Genomic DNA, 18,046 nt, shown 5'->3' on the forward strand with positions numbered 1-18,046 from the left:
TAAGCTTTCGACACATTACCGGCAACGACCGTTTAAAGTAACGGATGGAAACCAAGCATGAAGCCTCGTGCAAGCGCTGCAAGTTTCTCCCTTCACACAGCGCCAGGCTGGCGGCGCTCCGTTCCAGCCGGTCTCTCCGCCGGTCCCCCGGCCGCTCCGGCAACTGCCCTGCCCAACCTGGCCGGGTTCAGCGGGCACTGAGAGATTACTCCGAAGCAACCACACACCGCAACCTGACCAACCCAATGGCCGCCTGCAGCACAGCCGAGGCGGGGCCGAGCTCCCCGGACCTCCCACCGGGCACAGAGGGCGCGGCAGCCGCAGCGCATGGCGGCACATGTAGTTTCCCACCACCTCCCCACAGAGAGACTACATTTCCCGTGAGGCCGCGCGGCAGAGCGCGGGCACGGTGTGCGTCAGCGGCGCGGACAGCCAATCGCGGCGCGGCCGCAGCGAGCGCCGTCAGCCGCCAATGTTGTTTTCGCTGAGTCGAGCTGCTGGTGTTGTTGGCGGCGGCGCCATATTGGAAGGGACGAGCCCCCGTTAGCGAGGAGCCCCTTGGCGCGGGCCCGGCTGCCGCCATGCTGTATCTGGAGGACTATCTGGAGAGTGAGTGTGTGCGGGACGGGGGAGCCGGGCGGCCGGGCACGGCCGGTGGAGTGGGGCCGGGGCGGGAGCCGCGGCCATGAGGCGGCGCCCCCTCCCCCACGGCGGCGAGTGACTGACTCCCCCCTCCCTCCCCCCCTCCCGCTGTCCCCGCAGTGATCGAGCAGCTTCCCATGGATCTGCGCGACAGGTTCACCGAGATGCGCGAGATGGACCTGCAGGTGCAGAGTACGTGAGTCCCGCCCCTGCGCCTCGGACCGCCCCCTCCCCGCCGCGACACACACCGCCCCTCCCCGCCCCGCCTGCGGGCACGGAACGACTGCCGCAGGGTGCAGGCAGCAGCGAGCCAGCGAGGGAGGCAGGAAAGAGGCGGGGAAGGAGGCAGGAGGGAGGCGCCGCTGCCGCCGGGGCCCTCCGAGCTGTGTGGGCAGCTCCGCTCCGCTCTGCTCTCTGCCGCTAGCCCGGGGCGTTCGCGCTACTTCCCCACCCTGCACCCCAGCTTTCCGGCAGCGCCTGTCCGGTGCAGGGGGCCGGGGAGGAGGAGGCCGCGCCTGTCTCGTTAGCATGGTGCGTCTGGCGTCGTCTCCTGCGGACCGGCGATGAGGGCGGCGGGAGGCGGCGCTGCGGAGGCCCAGAGCGGCGCGGGGAGCCGCCGGCACGCAGCGAGGGGCGGGGCGCGTTGTGTGGCGCCGTGCTGGCAAACGGAGCCAGCCCCTGCCCCAGCCCCGCCGACCCGCCCGCCCGCTCGCCTCCGGCCCACCCCGGCCCCCGCCCGCGGCTGAGGCCGGCTGTCGGCGCGAGTAGGATCTTGCAGGAGATTCGCTCCTGGCCTTGTGCGGCTCCCAAAAGCATTTTCGGCGGCACGTCCCAAACTCTTTAGATTTTTGATCCCTAAGAGCAGTGATGGTGGTTTGGAACATGAGTTGTGTCCCACTCCTGCAGCAGGTAGCGGCGTGCTGTCCCTGAAACTTTTCCAGCCAGCTCTCCTCACAATACCTCCTAATGTCGAGGTGCTGCTTGCTCCACTGCGATACAGTACACTACTTCATGCTGTTTTGAGGGTGCATTGCTTTTTCATCTTTTCTAATGCAGTCGTATCTGGGACTCGGGTGTCCTGTAACACCTAGTTAGGTGTTGCTGTCATTTAACACACAATGTGTTCATCTATGTGATGTGTTTGTTAATGAAACTCTTGCTGCACTAAAGATCAGATGAATCATCAATACAGAAGGGTCAGAATATTGTAAAGAACAGAAAGAGCAGAGGTTGAAATAACAAGTGCATGCTAAGCAGGAATACAAAATGTGCACTGTGGGAGCATAGTTCTTGAAAACAGTAGTTTAACCTATAATACTTTTAAAGTGTGGTCTCAGGCTTTCCCTTGGACGTTTACTTTATCAGAACCAGCAGATCTGTTTAACAGACTTTACTGACACGTGTTGAATGGCTGTAGGAATTTTTCATATACTGTGGCCTAAGTGCTGCCTTTGGTTCAGTGCTTCAAGCTGTGAGAACAGACCATGGTTATGGGAGATGGGCGCCTCTGAAGTAAATATCACTAGGGAGCACCAGGAGAGGGAGTGAGCATCTCATTGACTTGAGTAGTGTTGAGTACATTCACAAATTTTACCTCTATTCAGGAAGGTGTCAAAGAAGCTAGGAGTTCGTTTGAACTTTCAATTGGCTAGCACTGCCAAGATTGCAGTAGCATCATTTCCTCTGCTTTAAGTGGAAGTGGCAAATAACATGCCATATTGTATTTCTGGAAGCAGCAGATGACACTGAGTGTTGTTGTATACTAAGACCAACCTTAGCCCAAAGAAAAATTCTCAAACTGCCTGCTGAATGCTCCATGCAAAGCTGGAGGTTGTTATCATGCTGTAGCATAGTAATTTGCCGTGAAGATTCAGTGTCTCTGAAGTACTTGCAAACAGTGCTTCGATGAGTGATGCTGTCCCAGAAACCTACGTGAGTTGCAATTCAGAGATAGCTGTGCTGCTGTGTTTTATAGTCAATGTTGACTTTATATTCTGTCCTGTTTGGACCACATGGTCTTCTAATGGGATGGGTGCTGATGCTTTTTGAAAGAAATACTAAACCAGCTGTACCTACTGCATGTCCTGATAAGGCTGCTGTGGGAAAAGTGACGACCATCCAAGTTGTGACTTGACTCTTGAGCTTTAACTGAGCTCCTTGTGAAGGGTAAAGTATGTTTCTCTGTTTAAGTTCAAATAATGGGTTATCAGGCCTCTATGCTAAATGTCAAGCTCTGGAGAAAGGCCTCATAATTCTGTCAACTCTTTAGGGAAATCTTGATCTAAGAAATCAGGATTTCAGAATATAGTTTAACAGTTTTATTAAAAATGTGGTGGTGGGGAGAAAAGATGAAGGAACTTCAGTGTATCAGAGAGAACTTTTAATGTAATTCAGTAGATCTGACTGCATTTCCCTGTGCCATCCCTGCTTCTTCAGGAGAAACCAAGTTTCTATGGCAGTTTTCCCTTGTGCAGTTTCACAGTTTAGTAACCTGTCCTCAATAAAAACTAAAGAAGGAAGATTATTTTTGTTTTCTTTTCATGTCTGTGGAGCCATTAGAGTAAATTAGCACATACCTGTTTGAACCCTGGGAATAGGAGATAGAACATCTTGTCTGTTGGCTTTATGTCATTTAGAAAAGAGCAAAGTTTTGGAAGCCTCCAAATGCTCAGGCTTCTTAATCTTCTCCGTGAATAACAGTGCAAGTAGAAAATGCTTCTTGTATAGGTTCACCCGTCTTTAACCTGTTGTACACCAAAACTGTTTGACTACTTTGTTTGTCTGGATCTGCATAAAGCTGATGTGAGCCTGTGTCAAAACTGCTCTATCCAGTCAATTGTTAGGTTCCTGTTGGTTTTGATGCTGGATATTCCATTCTCAGCATAGGGAAAATCGTATGCTTTCGATAATTTAGTATGAATGATCTTCTTGTTATTTATGTGAACAGTTATAGTTGTGAATTTTCACAAAGTAAGAAAAACTTTGTGCTGCATTGGATTTGAAGAATTAATCATAGTTGTGTATTTCTGAGTTTCTTGAAGAAATTTAACTTATAAGAGATGACAGCGATCATGAGATCCAGTTTTACCAGTGGTTTCTGCAAAGTATATTAGTGTTTTATACCCAGAGCCTAAAGTCTGTAGGTATTTGGTGCACTGTCACGTTTAATTTGAAACTGCTATGTGGACAGTATTTCTGACAGTGCTGTGAAGAAGAATTCAGTGCTATTGTCTATCCTGAGACTAGCATGGCCATCAAAGCTAGTTTGACTGGGGCAGCTGCATGTTCTTGGAAATATGCAAGCTGTTGGATGCACAATTGTCCAGCTGTTGAAATAGTAAACTCAGTGCTTTTGGAAATAGTAAACTCAGTGCTTTTGACTTTTGGGTTGGTTATTTTTATTGATTTTGTTTAGGTTTTTCTATTTTAGAGTAGAGTGGAGGGAAAAGGAAGGGAATCCCCGTTCATGTTTCAGTAAACAAATAACGTGTATTTGACAATTTCCTTTCTTATGATAGTTAATGTTAGAGAATTGGTGGCTTTATTTTTTCCCTTTATGGTATTTCTCAACTTCATGTAAGTGAGAATCCTGTCCAAAGAGTATTTAATTATTTACCCTTTAGTGCTGCCTTTGGGGGGGTGGGGGGATTAACTTTGTGAGTGCTTTCAATTTGCCCTCATCCTTCCTAGCGTACAGTGGAGAGGGCCTTGACATAAAGGTGGTGACTTGACTCTTAAGTTGCTCTACCTTTTTGAGGCACTAATTTTTTCAATTATTTGGTTTTGTATTTGACTGTTTCTCTTAGGAGAACATTTTGTTTCCTGCTCAGTTTGTAACTGGCTAGAATGTTCCAAAGTCAGCAGTCTAGAGCCCTGGGTGAGGAGTTTGGGTCATGCTTTAAGTCACTACCACTGCTCTTAGGGACAAAAAACCTTTAGAACTTGGAGTCCTGCCTGTCCCATGCTGGAGAGCACAAGAACCTTGATGAGAATCCTACCAGAATGCAATTCTGCTTCTTGGAAATTAAGGTAAGTATTTCCCTCCTCTGTCCCCTGTCACTTGGTTGTTTTGGTTTTTTTGGTTTTGTTTTGCTTTTTTTCCCTTCTCTTGCACCTCAGTCCTGTCAACTTTGTTTAAGAAAAAAATTCCGCCTTATTTCATAACGTTTATGTACATGAGAAGATAACATTTATCTTAATCTTTTCCTCTGCTACAGATGCAATGGATCAACTTGAGCAGAGGGTAAATGAATTTTTTATGAACGCAAAGAAAAACAAACCTGAATGGCGAGAAGAACAAATGACATCAATCAAAAAAGTAAGGATATCACAAGAGTGGATCACATTTTTCGTTTGCAAGCTAGGATAACCTTAGGAAACATAGCTTATGATTGATGGTCACTTAAGCATTCAGAACTGTGACTTCCTTTGGGCTTTCAAAGAGATGGATAGAACTACCTAGGAGGAGAAAAATGACTGAAAATTTTTTTTTCATCAAGCATTTCTCTAACGTGTTACCCAGTATTTGCTAGCATTTTTAAAATTGTGATGCTGAAATGGTGAGGAAACCAGGTACTAAATTTTCAGCCCAGACTTTTTGTTTCTGCCCATGTGACATGAAGTTACGTAAGTTGATTGGCTTTCTTTTAAATTATGTTTTTCAAGCTTAGCTTCAGCATTTCCTGTGGTTCAGCCTGTGTCCTTGTGTGTGTTACACATACATTACATAAAGCTTTTGGGGGAGAGGAATAAAAAGATGGATGTGTTTTGTTCTATCCTTCAACAGTTGGTCATTGGGTAAATGTTAATCTATCATTTTGTCAGGAGAAACTCCTTTGTAGTCTCTTATACTTGCCACTTTAGCCCCTTATTTGGCCAAGGGTGGTTTTTCCTTAATTAATACAAATAAATTACTGTATTAAAAAAAAATAGAAGAAGGCTCTGATGTCCATAGAGTAAATTATTAATTTGCTTTTGATTGTATTTGAACCAAAATTTCAGGTAGTTTTTCCTTAAGCAAGATTGTCCTCAGTGGAAATTGAGAATAAGAAGGTACTTAAACCTGTTTAAATCTGAAGTAAAATAGTGTAAACATACCTAAAAAGTTTTGTCTTGGAATTTCGTTAGTTAGAGCAGACTTTAAAATTGGATTGCTTTAGTCAAATTATTTTGTAATATGCTTATATGTTATGTAAACGTATTTAAAAAGAATTTAAACTATATATAAATCATTATCTCTGTTTAACTGTGGTGCTGGAGAGGTCTTCCCTACTGGTACTGTTTAGCATCATTGTGAAGGGCGGTAGTATCTGCAGTGATCCCTGCAAAGTGAAAGACATCATCTCATGTTGAGTCCGTAACCTTATTCTATGTAATATAGAACAGATCTAAGACTGTTTCTTTTCTTGTAGTATTTCTTACAGGAATCTAAATGTCACTGTGGGAGGAAGTGTCCACATCTTGTAGTTTGGTGTTTCCGAAGGCACAAACAATACATTGATATGTATTATATCTGTCATCTGAAACTTAGCTGATCATTGTTCACAGTAGAGTTTCACAGTCTTTCTGAAAACCAATGTGAATTTCTCCTTTTAAGTTACATTTAGTGCTGGATGACAGTACCTTAAAATGACTTAAATTAATTCAGTTATGTTCAGAATTTAAAAAAAAACACTCTCTTTAAAACAGGATTATTATAAAGCTTTGGAAGATGCAGATGAGAAGGTGCAACTGGCTAATCAAATATATGATTTGGTAAGTGGACAGAGGTGGTGAATTGCCTGCTTGTCCCCAAGGAGTTCTAAACATTTTGATAAGGACTACAACTCTGCTACCTGTATTGTTAGATCAGCTACATTACAGGTTTTTTTGCTGGTGAAAGAAATGTTAAATATTTATTGACTTTTAAAGTATTTTATTGCTTTGGGTAGTAAATGTCACTTAAATATAAAACATACAGAAATAATTTTAGAAATTGCGCTGATTTTGTTCTCTTTATTTCTTTTCTGAAAAGAGGTCATGAGCAAGTTACTCTTCCTTATAGCATGTGGATTTTGTATTTTAAGTAGATTTATTTTACATTTTCTCAGAAGACAGAACTGGCAAGTCAGAACCGCCCCAAAATATAGTAGACATTAAACAAATATTTCTTGTCTGCTTTAGTTTTACTTAAACTAACCAAAAGTTTATTCCAGAAGTTGGAACTTACCCTGTCTTTTGGTTAGCTGTTAACTACAAAACCTGTTCAGTTTTTAATAGGTTAGAGACAGGTACATTCTGCAGTATGACTACAGATGAAGGAAGCATTTGGAATGCAGTGTTTCTTCCTATGATATTAAGTTCAGATATTTTTTGTTTGTTAATTTTCAGTACCCAAGAACATGCCACAGTTTACTCAAATGCACAGGAGTCTTTATACTTTCAGTTTAGAGAGTCTTCTACTCAGTACTTATGTTTACTGATGTGTCTAATAGTGTACAAATTGTAATTCAGTAATTTTGCAGTTTCCCCCAGTGCAGCCCAATGTCTGCTTAAGCACATGTTGTGAACTGTTCTTTCTCTTCCCCTTTCTATATGCATACCCACAACACCCCCAAATCTTTTTTTTTCTCAAAAGAAACACTAAAATCTGTGTCTTGGAACATTACCTACAGTAAGAGGAGGGCTTCTAGCTGCTGAGCCAGTATCCAGCCTTACTGTATCCCATGACTGACTGCACAGTTTAGGAGCAGCAGCACTATTTTGGTGTTAACTTGAGCATCTCTGCTGAGTTAGCAAACTGTCGGTGACTGAGAAGTTATGCTGCATTTTTGTGGGTGCTTAGTGCTGTGTGGCAGGGAAATATTTTGTGAATCTGCATATTCATGTTTCAGAACTGGATGCTATTTACTGTTTTGTCTCAAAAACAGGTAGACCGTCATTTGAGAAAATTGGACCAGGAGCTTGCTAAATTTAAAATGGAGCTTGAAGCAGATAATGCTGGAATTACAGAAATATTAGAGAGACGTAAGTATGCATGATTTTATTTAGGATCTTGACAGATTTTCCGTCAGTTTGTAAAATTAAAAAAGCATGCATTTGTTAGTGGCTTGAAGTATTTCCACTTTTTCACTATTGTGTTTAACCCACATATTTTTCACCAGTCAGTGATTCTCAGATCTCAGTTTCAACCTCAATTTTTACCAGTGAAGTCAAAATACACCTGAGTAATTAGAGTAAATTTTTCACAAAACTGTTGTGCTTGTGAGTTACTAGAGTAGGGTGCAGAATTCTTTAAACTTCTTTTTAATGACTAGGTATTCAGACAGGTACTTCAGCCTAAGCTTGCCATCAACCTATTTGCAAGTGTGGTATTTCTTACTTGAATTGACTACCACCAAATTGAGGAGGGTAGTTATTTTAGTTACATGTGTGGAATGCGAAGTTAGTTACTCAGTGTTTTTTTTTAAAGGGGAAACAGTGGATTGTTTTGTAATGGGGTAGCAAGGGAAGAACATTTTGGGTAAGAAACCCACATGCTTAACAAACGGAGCAATGCTAGTATTCAGACTGTGAAAAAAAAAATGAAGTGTCAGCTTTTTAGCCAAGTTGGGTGTATCACGGAATCATCAGGGTTGGAAGGAACCTTTGGAGATCACGTAGTCCAACACCCCTGCCAAGACAGGGCCACCTAGAGCAGGTTACACAGGAACTTGTTCAGGTGGGTTTTGTCTGTGTCCAGACAGGGAGACTCCAAAACCTCCATGGGCAGCCTGTTCAGTGCTCTACCACCCATGACATAAAGTTCTTCCTCATGTTGAGGTGAAACTTCTTGTGTTTTAGTTTATGGCCATTGCTTCTTGTCCTGTCACTGGGCACCACTGAAAAGAGTCTGCCACCATCCTTCTGACATCTGCCTTTGAGATATATATCTGCATTAATGAGATCCCCTTTCAGTCTTCTCTTCTATAGACGAAACAGGCCCAGCTCCCACAATCTCTCCTAAGAGAGATGCTCCAGACCCCGTGTGGCCTTCCACTGGACACATTCCAGTAGGTCCATATATTTCTCATACTTAAGAGCCCAGAACTGGACACAGTACTCAATATGTGGCCTCACCAGGGCTGAGTAGAGGGAAGGATTACCTCCCTTAACCTGTTGGCCAGACTCCTGATGCACCCCAGATTACTATTGGTCCTCCTGGCCACAAGTGTATACTGTCAACTCATGATCAGCATATCTGTCAATACCCCCAGGTCCTTCTCAGCTGAACTTGCCTCTAGTAGGTCAACCCCCAACCTGTACTGGTACTTGGGGTTCTTCCTCCCCAGCTGCAATACCCTACTCTTGTTGAACCTCATTAAGTTTCTCTCTGCCCAGTTCTTCAGCTTATCAGGGGTCCCGCTGAATGGCAGCACAGCCTTCAGGTATATCAGCCACTCCCCCAAAGCTTTGTATCATCAGCAGACTTCCTGAGGATATGCGTTAGCCCTTTATCCAGGTCATTGATAAACAAGTTGAGTAAGACTGGACCCAGTACTGATCCCTGTGGAACACCACTGACTGCAGGCCTCCAACTGGATTCTTCTTTGCTGGTCACAACCTTCTGAACTCTGCCACTCAGCCAGTTCTAAATCCACGTCACTGTCCATTCATCTAACCGCACTTCCTAAGCTTACATACGAGGATGTTACGGTAGACAGTGTTGAAAGCCATGCTGAAGTCAAGGTAGATAACACCCACTGCTCCCCTCATTGACCCATCTTGCTGTATCATCATAAAAGGCTATTTAAAGATTGTCCAAGCAAGATTTATCTTTCCCTTGGTGAATCCATGCTGACTACTACTGATGACCTTTTCTACATGCTTGGTGATGACCTGAGTAACTTGAGTGTAGAAGAAACCATCCTTTCTGTACATATCAACATTTAGACTTGAATTTCAAATGTGATCATGATAAATTTCAAAGTTGATGTAACTACTGTGATTATTATGGAGCTGAGAGGCAGTGACTGCTCTCATACTCAAGGACAATAAAAAGTAACCTCAGTCCTTGTGAAGATTAGGAATAATTATTCTTTCTTTGTTTTTTTATGTTGCTTTGTTATAAAAGATGGGAATTTTTGTATATTTTATTTTTAATTCGTACTACAAATAACAGGCACAAAAATAAAACTGCAAAGTAAGTACTTTCAGTGAGCTGGAGAATACAGAAAAGGACTAGTTTATTTTAGTTGGAATCCCAGCTGAATTTGTAAGATGTGATACTACCTTCAGTTTATCTATGTGTTTGGTGAGTAGACAGGTAGTGTTCAAGAACTCAAAATAGAAACGTACCAGACTTTCATCCTTAAGGTAGTTTGTTAAGACTTTTTTCTTAAAGGAAAAGTAGAAGCATTTTTAGCTTTCAGACTTAATACATATTATGGAGGTTCCGCCAGAGGGCAGCCTTTGGACTAGTTCATAGCATGATATTAGCTCAACCAAAGTAGCTCCCCATGCTTTGAACCTCTTCAAGAATAATTTTCTTTAAACTTTTGTAGTACAGTCATGTGCTTTTTGAAGTCACTGGAAAAAAGGTAAAGAAACGTTGAAGCTACAGATTTTGAAAAATGAGTGTGAATTTCTTGAATTGACCTCTGTATAAATGTATGTTGCTAGGTATTGCAGCTATTCAAAATCTTATTGCCAAAGATTCACACGCAGACTGCTATATATTGTTATATGCAATTTATGGTCAAAGTCTCTCCTCATATTACAAGAAAATTTATTCTTGGACGTAGACTTGTATTTGTGCCCTCCTGCCTTTTTTCTTTTTTTTTTTTTTTAGCTTGTGATTGTTGCTCTCTATTTTTGAATGTTATGGAAATTTAGATGATGATCTGAAGCCCTCCCTGTTGAATGTTAGGTCATCTTTTCAGACATTGCTAGTGCTAGTGTGCTTTGGCTCAGTGGGACAAGGTGCCTCACTAATACAGTTTACTTGTTATAGTTGTCTTCTCAATTCATATTGGTGTAGATTGTCAGTACTTTTGGTGTTGCATTTTCCAACCATCACTGCCATGTGTGCAACTCATGTTCATACATGGAATGTTGGGGGCAGTGTTGTTTATTCTCTTTGTGTCAATAGTTGGACAGCAGCATGCACCAGTGTTTTACAACTGTTGATCTTACTGGCCCCTGGTTGTACTTCCAGGAATGATTTCAACTCCAGCAAAGCTCCTTCTGATTGAAATAAATATAACGTGATAGTGGTTTGGTTAATATTATAAAGATCCATTTAGTTTATAAAAGTCAAAACTATGCCAATGATGACTGAAATTTTTCTCTCCTTTTTACTTCCCTCTTAGGGTCTTTGGAGCTGGATACACCATCACAACCTGTGAATAACCATCATGCTCATTCTCACACTCCAGTAGAGAGTAAGTATTTTGAGGCTTAAAAACATGTAATCACAGTTTGACTTTCAAGTTGAAAAGGTTTTACATTTAAGTTCCCTTACTTTCTTTCATTTAGAAAGGAAACACAATCCATCTTCTCACCATAGTACAACAGATCATGTTCCTGAAAAGAAGTTTAAATCTGAAGCCCTTCTATCTACCCTGACTTCAGATGCTTCTAAAGAAAATACGCCAGGTAATCTTCATTGTCTGGCATTTTATTGTTTTCTAATCAGGAGAAATCCAATTGTATTTGTGAGTTATTGTCTCTTGAAATCAGAGGCTCATGCTCTTTCCTCTGGGATTTTCAGTCATTTATAACATGTGAAATTGCAGCTGTTGTTGCTCATCTGTGTTGTCCATGAAGTGCATCAGCTTTGTTGTCATTTAACAGCTGCATGTTGGTTATTTCTTTTTCTTTACACTACTTGGAAGGAGATACAGTGCAGTTTCATTCAGCTAGTGGTAAAAATATGAGATTAATGCATTATTAATTTGGGAGAAAGAAACATATGCAACAATTTGCAAAGTAGGGGATTCACACTTTTTGGGTTTTTTTTTAAGGGTTGGTCTGATGTGACATTGGCTACAATAAAATAATTTTGTGCATTGTCTATTTCAGAAGAGGTGAGAAGTCTTTGAGTAATGAATAAAAAAAAAACAAAACCAAACACAGCTTTCTGCCCATTTTCAAAATTTGCTCCCTAGTTATTTTGGGTTTTTTTCCTGAAAATTAAAGATTATGAGAGGTTATAGTAAATAAACGACCTTTTGTTTTGGAGTTTAGTGCTGTTCATCACTTGTAGGTAGTCTGCCTCACACCCATGTTACTTTTATTTTGAAGGAACTTCACATGAGGTAACAAAGTATAATTATGCTTGAGCAGCTCTCAATCTGTAGGTGGCCATGGAAATCTGTGTTGCATTAAAACTGTGGTTTGTAGTTTTTAGAATTGAAATTGTTAAAAGTTTTACTTCAGAAACAGTATAGGGGTACCATCAAATTCTTCTCTCTTCCTGATGGTTACAGTAGTCAGCATTATTGCAGTGGAAATTTGGTTTATAGAGACATAACAGCTGCATCTGTTCTTTGACAGCTGAGTATGATAGTGAGGACTGTCTTTCTAAAAGGACTCCGTGCGCATGAGGATAAGGAGGAATAAGCTTCTTTTCTTCAGCCAATACTGGCTGTGTCAAATGACAGAATCACAGAATCCCAAGGGTTGGAAGGGACCTCGAAAAATCATCTAGTCCAACCCCCCTGCAAGAGCAGGGTAACCTAGAGTACATCACACAGGAACTTGTCCAGGCGGGCCTTGAATATCTCCAACGTAGGAGACTCCACAACCCCCCTGGGCAACCTGTTCCAGTGCTCTGGCTTCTTAAAACTTTTTTCCCAAATGATCAGACTGCTTTGGTGCATAAACAGAGTTCCTGCTCTTTCACTGGTTGTCGTATATAACTCTTCTTAAAATGCAAAGGAATTTAGTTTCATTTTAAATTTCATAAATGTGTTCTGTTCATCAAGGGTGTCGAAACAGTAATTCATCATCCTCTTCAAACAATGCATACAATACAAACTCTTCTCAACCATTGGCATCATATAACCTGGGCTCATTATCTTCAGGATCTGGGGCCGGTGCAATTACCATGGCAGCAGCTCAGGCGGTGCAAGCCACGGCACAGGTAATGTCAACACCTTATTGTCATTCTGCCATTTGCTACTGGTTTAAGAAGAAAGACTCATGTGTTTTGAAGGGTTTTTTGTTCAGGTGCTTTGTTGTTGTTTTTTTTTTTTTTTAATTTGAATTGCCATGATCACTTTCAGCTGCAGTGGTTTGGTTCTCTTATTATCATTTTCATTTACATGCTACAGCTTCATCCTGTAAAATTTGCATAAGGGGGAGAGCTTGTTCTCTAGCTTTTCCTGTGGGATATTCTTACCCTTTTTTACCACTTACTATACATCATTTTGTTAACAGGGTAACTAATGAACCTGTACAAATAATTAGCAGTTAGCAACATGGTATGTCTTCTGTAAGAGCTCCACAGTGTAATCTGATACAGTATTAGTATTCCTTTTAGATGAAGGAAGGAAGACGAACATCCAGCCTAAAGGCCAGCTATGAAGCATTTAAGAACAACGATTTTCAGCTTGGAAGAGAATTTTCGTTATCCAGAGATTCTTCTGGGTATTCATCATCAGCTCTGGCATCTACATTAACACAGACATTAAGTTCATCAACCACAGATTCACGAAGTGGCAGAAAAAGCAAGTAAGTGTTCTCATTTGTTGACTGCAATTACAGCTTTTAAGACAGCTAAAATGTCTTGTAAAGGTCATGGACCGCATTGGAAATACTTCATGTTAAATAAGGAGGGGGGCGGGAAGGGAATCAGCAGAAGGTAGTTATTGTCTGCTGTCCTTTTTTTGTTCAAGTCTTTCTTCTTTTGTCCTCTCACTTCTTTAAGCAAACTCACTCCAAGGTTTTAAAGCAAATCAAGATACTTATTTTTCATTTGTGATATAGTCTAGTGTCTTCCATCATTTTTTCTGCATTTTGGAGAGATTTGACCCAACGGCAAATGTTGGGAATTGCCATGCAACGCCTCATAGTTGGTTTTGAAATAACCTGAAGGTCTGCTTTGTGCCACTTCACAAATAATTACACTTGCTGTTTGCTGACATCTATGACAGGAAAAATGAAGTCTAAAACCAGTTAAAAACACCATAGTGTCATAACGCATTGTGACAACAATCACTAGGTGTACTTGAGTTGTACATCTGCCCATCCTTGTGACTTGTAGGAGTTTGGTTTTTTCTTCATACAAATTTGAGTGTGTTCACAGTTCAGTTAATAATTTTGTCTTAGAAGCATTTTTCTTCTGTGGGTATCTTGGGTGTCATATCTGACCTGTAAACAGAAGCATAGAATTTATATACTGGCACTGTTCCTATGGAGTGATTGGTGATGCTTGGGTGGAGATTAATATAGAATTGGTCATCTTCAAAAAAGTTATATATCGTACATAACATGACATTATTTATATGTAAATTTCTGGTTTATTGGTAGCATAATTTTTATGGAGACTTGACACCAAGGCTGTTGATGAAAAATTTTGTGAAGAAAACCATTCATTAAAGCCATTGGACATTTTAAAGCTGTTATATTCCATTGATAAGAGCAGTGTGTCTTGCACTTGTAAGTAGGGATGACTTGTTTCCAAAGAGCATTCAGCATGTCCATTTCAGTTCTTGCAGTTGTTGAATGAATTAAGTTAATGAGTGATGCTTTGGCACTGACATACTGCAGTATTTCAGAGTCTGTAACAGAGTACTTGTTAATGATTCTTTCATTGGCAGGAGATAAATTTAAATTATTTTACTGTTTTTTTCCTTTTTCTTCTCCTTTTTCCCAGAAACAACAACAAATCTTCAAGTCAGCAGTCTTCATCGTCTTCCTCTTCTTCCTCTCTATCATCATGTTCTTCTTCATCTGCACTGGCACAAGAACTATCACAGCAAACAGCAGTAATACCAGAGTCTGATTCTAATAGCCAGGTTGACTGGACCTATGATCCAAATGAGCCACGTTATTGCATATGTAATCAGGTAAGGATGGCCCCCAGCCTGAAATATTGTGCTATAGTTGAACTTCCTTCTCTGATTACTAATTTTAAACCATCTTATTTGCAGTCTTGAAATTCTGATGTTTTTATTTACTTACTGGTGATACGAATAATGAACTCAACTGTAGAAGCTAAAATCAAGGAAGTTTTACAGTGAAGTGACGTACTGGAAAGTTTTGTATTTTCTAATAATGACATCAGGAGTTAACAAATTAAAAATCGAACAGGTTTACAGTGACTTAAGAATTTAAGTTAGTAAGGAGTTTGCTTGGTCTCTCCTACTCTCCTTAAAAAAGTAACAAACAAACCTCACAAAAACCCCAGCCATTTTTTATAAAAACTATCCAGAAACTTGAGAGACAGAATGACAATATGAGAAACTTTTTATTTAAAAATGCTTGTTCTTATTACGAACTTTAAGAGTGTTGGCTTTTTTAGAATTTATAGAATTGTGCAATTCACTTGAAAGTGTTTGTTTCATACAGTCCTAGAATTGCTTGGCTTGGAAGGGATCTTAAAGATCATCTAATTCCAACCTAGTTTCAAATAAGGTGCTTGAAATTGTCATGTATGCAAGGGAAATACCAGACATCAATATGATCTTGAAAACTGGGCTGGTAGTGTACTGAGCACTGTTGTTTAGGCCAGAATGTGCTTAGTTCAGCTTTTGAATGCTGATCTTTTTTATCCAACCTGAAATATGCATAAGTTTGGGAGCGGGGGGGTTGCATTAAAAAATTTTTAAAATCAGTTTGCTGAGAACGTGATGATCTTTGGGTTTTGTAATGAGAAAAATCTAAATAGTTTTACTGCTGCTAATGAAAAAACTCAAAGGAAGAAACTTAAACTTTACCCCTTCTAAAATGTTGATTACTTTTAATTAGTAATATAATTATTAATAAGGATTTTTTTTCTTATTTACTAGGTGTCCTATGGTGAGATGGTAGGCTGTGATAACCAAGATGTAAGTAACAAAGCTCAAAAGGCTCATGAAAGGCTTGTGCATGTAACTATTGGTTACAGGATTTACTTTTGAGTTGGTTTTAGAGTAGTTTTTTAGAGTAATGTGCATATGGGTTGAACCATTCTTCAGGAAACCTGTCATCTGTCACCACAGTTCAGTTTCTTTTAGAAGGCTTCACCCTTTGCTGAAAAGCTCTGACATCTTAAAATGCACCGTTATTTCTGGAAACTTTTAGCTGTGTCACCACTAATGTCAGTTTTCCCCTTCAAATAAAAAAGTTTAAAAAGAACAGTTGAATGTACTCATATATTTACTGAGATACCACATTTAAACAGAAGTGAGTGATGAGATTACTTTTTTGTCACTTAGCATTGTCAAACTAAGTATTTCAAAGCATAACATTCTTGTGCTCTGTGAGTCTTATGTATGACTTCTAGAAAATTTATCACTGCCCTTAGTCTATTGAGTGTATGATAGGGACTGAGATCCTCCTCTCTTCTCGTTCTGAGCTGTAACTTTGTGTGAAAAGCAGAATCTATGCTTTTTACTCACACTTCATTTTAATTGAATTGTGTTTATAATACATGTTTTCAGGGGGAAAAAAAAAGCCAAATCCCATACCTTTTCCTTAACTTTGTTTTTATAGTGCCCTATTGAGTGGTTCCACTATGGATGTGTTGGACTGACAGAAGCACCGAAAGGGAAATGGTACTGTCCACAGTGTACGGCTGCAATGAAGAGAAGAGGCAGTAGACATAAATAAATTTCTTCATGTTGAAAACAGATTACATATGAAAGGTTTTCTAGAGGACTTGGGAGGGGGAAGAACCCTCACCACACTTCCTTGCAACCACTTAAGGGTTAACATAGCAGTTGTAAGATCTTGAACTATTGATTTTGCTAGTTGTGTTTTAATATTGTAAGTAAATTATTTATGCACATTGATGTGCTACAGATACTATTCCAGTGAGCCTTGGATTGTTCCATTGGCCAACATATGCAGACATTTGTACTATCAAACCATTTTCTCTAAGCAGTGGGCATTCTACAATTATTCAATCTTCCAAAAATTACAGTAAGTCAAGATTTTAAATGTATGTTTTATATACAACAGATATATTCTGCTGCATGTACTGTACTCAAGAGCTGTTATGTTACACTTCTGTATATAAATGGTGCAAAAAGTCAGTGCTTCTGGAAAAAAGAGACAATGATTTTTAAAATGCCTTTATAGGTTTGGTTCTTTATGAAACATAATTCAGCAGGCTGAAGAAAATGGTTCTTGTATACAGCGGGCTGTTGTCCTCTAGGGTACTTGAGTATGTAAAAACAAAAAAAAATGCTGTAGAATAAAACAAACTTGTGCCATTAGTCTTTATATGTTTCTGCTCCAGAGAAGGAGCAGGCCATAAGAGGAAAAAAAGGTGTTAAAGTGATGATAAATTTTTATACCAAATGTGTTTATTTTTTTGTGCAAGTAATCCTTTAAATTTGAATTGTATTAGGTGTTAAAATAAAATGACCTCAACTCCTCAAATTAATGTTTCCTGTACATTTGTCAAAAATACAGGTTTATCCCTGGAATGGGAGAATTTCAGAAGACTGTAGCTATGTTTGCATAAGAAATTCCTATGCAGGACTCATGTGAAGGATGGTTGTACAGGAGGACAGTTCTCTGGTGGTTGGATAATTAATATATGTATAGGCAAATGATGAATTATCATTTGCCTTCATGTTGATCAGTGGCACCTACTTAAATGGGCACAAAGGTTCTGTTTTCCATGTAGTTAAAACTCCCAAAACCTACTGTGTCAGATGTCCACAGGCAGGATTGCCTTTGTATTTTCATGGCAGAGGTGGAAATAAGAAGGGGAGAAGATAGACCATGGTATGTGCAGATGACGTATTTCTTCTGGACTGTGGTGGTCATGTAGAAACCAGAACATGGTTCAGGAAAGAAGGAAAAGACTTCATCCTGCTTGTAGGCTGCCTAGGGTGACAGGGAGGATCATGTTAGGAAGCCTCAGTGCAGGCCCATAAATGGTTGGATCTGTGAGTTGTATGCATTGTAGTACAGGACCAGAAAACTGATCTTTAAATTAGACCCTTGACTGAATATAATGGAAAGATTTGCTGTGGGTTTTCCCAACTTGCTTATTTTGGACACCCTTTGTAGGTTTCCTTTCACTGACAGTTTCCTTTTGGGTTTTGTTTTTTTTTTTGTATGTTTCTTTCATGCATCAGCGCTAAACAGAAACAAGATTATGACTCTTTTTTCCCTTCTTCCTTCTATACACTTTCCATTGTAATAAAGATTTTACTTTAGCACTGGGTTGCGCTTTGGGCTCTGAGGCTGAAGGACCATGGCCTTCATGTGGTAGCTTTCTAAACCC

The 18,046-nt window shown here is 40.4% G+C and overlaps 1 protein-coding gene across 6 annotated transcripts; it reads left to right on the forward strand.

The window, feature by feature from the left end:
• The first annotated feature begins 449 nt into the window (after nucleotides 1-449).
• Nucleotides 450-17,190, forward strand: ING3 (inhibitor of growth family member 3). Of its 6 annotated transcripts, XM_034063189.1 has the most exons (13): nucleotides 450-609; nucleotides 763-834; nucleotides 4,565-4,671; nucleotides 4,860-4,960; nucleotides 6,331-6,396; nucleotides 7,551-7,647; nucleotides 10,971-11,042; nucleotides 11,137-11,256; nucleotides 12,588-12,745; nucleotides 13,145-13,335; nucleotides 14,480-14,672; nucleotides 15,615-15,653; nucleotides 16,300-17,190. In XM_034063189.1, the coding sequence occupies exons 4-13, from the start codon at nucleotides 4,865-4,867 to the stop codon at nucleotides 16,414-16,416; spliced, it is 1,149 nt and encodes a 382-aa protein (XP_033919080.1). In that variant the 5' UTR covers nucleotides 450-609; nucleotides 763-834; nucleotides 4,565-4,671; nucleotides 4,860-4,864; the 3' UTR covers nucleotides 16,417-17,190. The 6 variants fall into 6 exon arrangements, with proteins under 6 accessions (XP_033919080.1, XP_033919078.1, XP_033919079.1 ...); XM_034063187.1 differs by lacking the exon at nucleotides 4,565-4,671 and having other exon boundaries at nucleotides 457-609; XM_034063188.1 differs by lacking the exon at nucleotides 4,565-4,671 and having other exon boundaries at nucleotides 457-609; nucleotides 12,687-12,745.
• Nucleotides 17,191-18,046: the final 856 nt, after the last annotated feature.

Source organism: Melopsittacus undulatus, chromosome 5, assembly GCF_012275295.1.
Source record: "Melopsittacus undulatus isolate bMelUnd1 chromosome 5, bMelUnd1.mat.Z, whole genome shotgun sequence".
Lineage (NCBI taxonomy): Eukaryota > Metazoa > Chordata > Aves > Psittaciformes > Psittaculidae > Melopsittacus > Melopsittacus undulatus.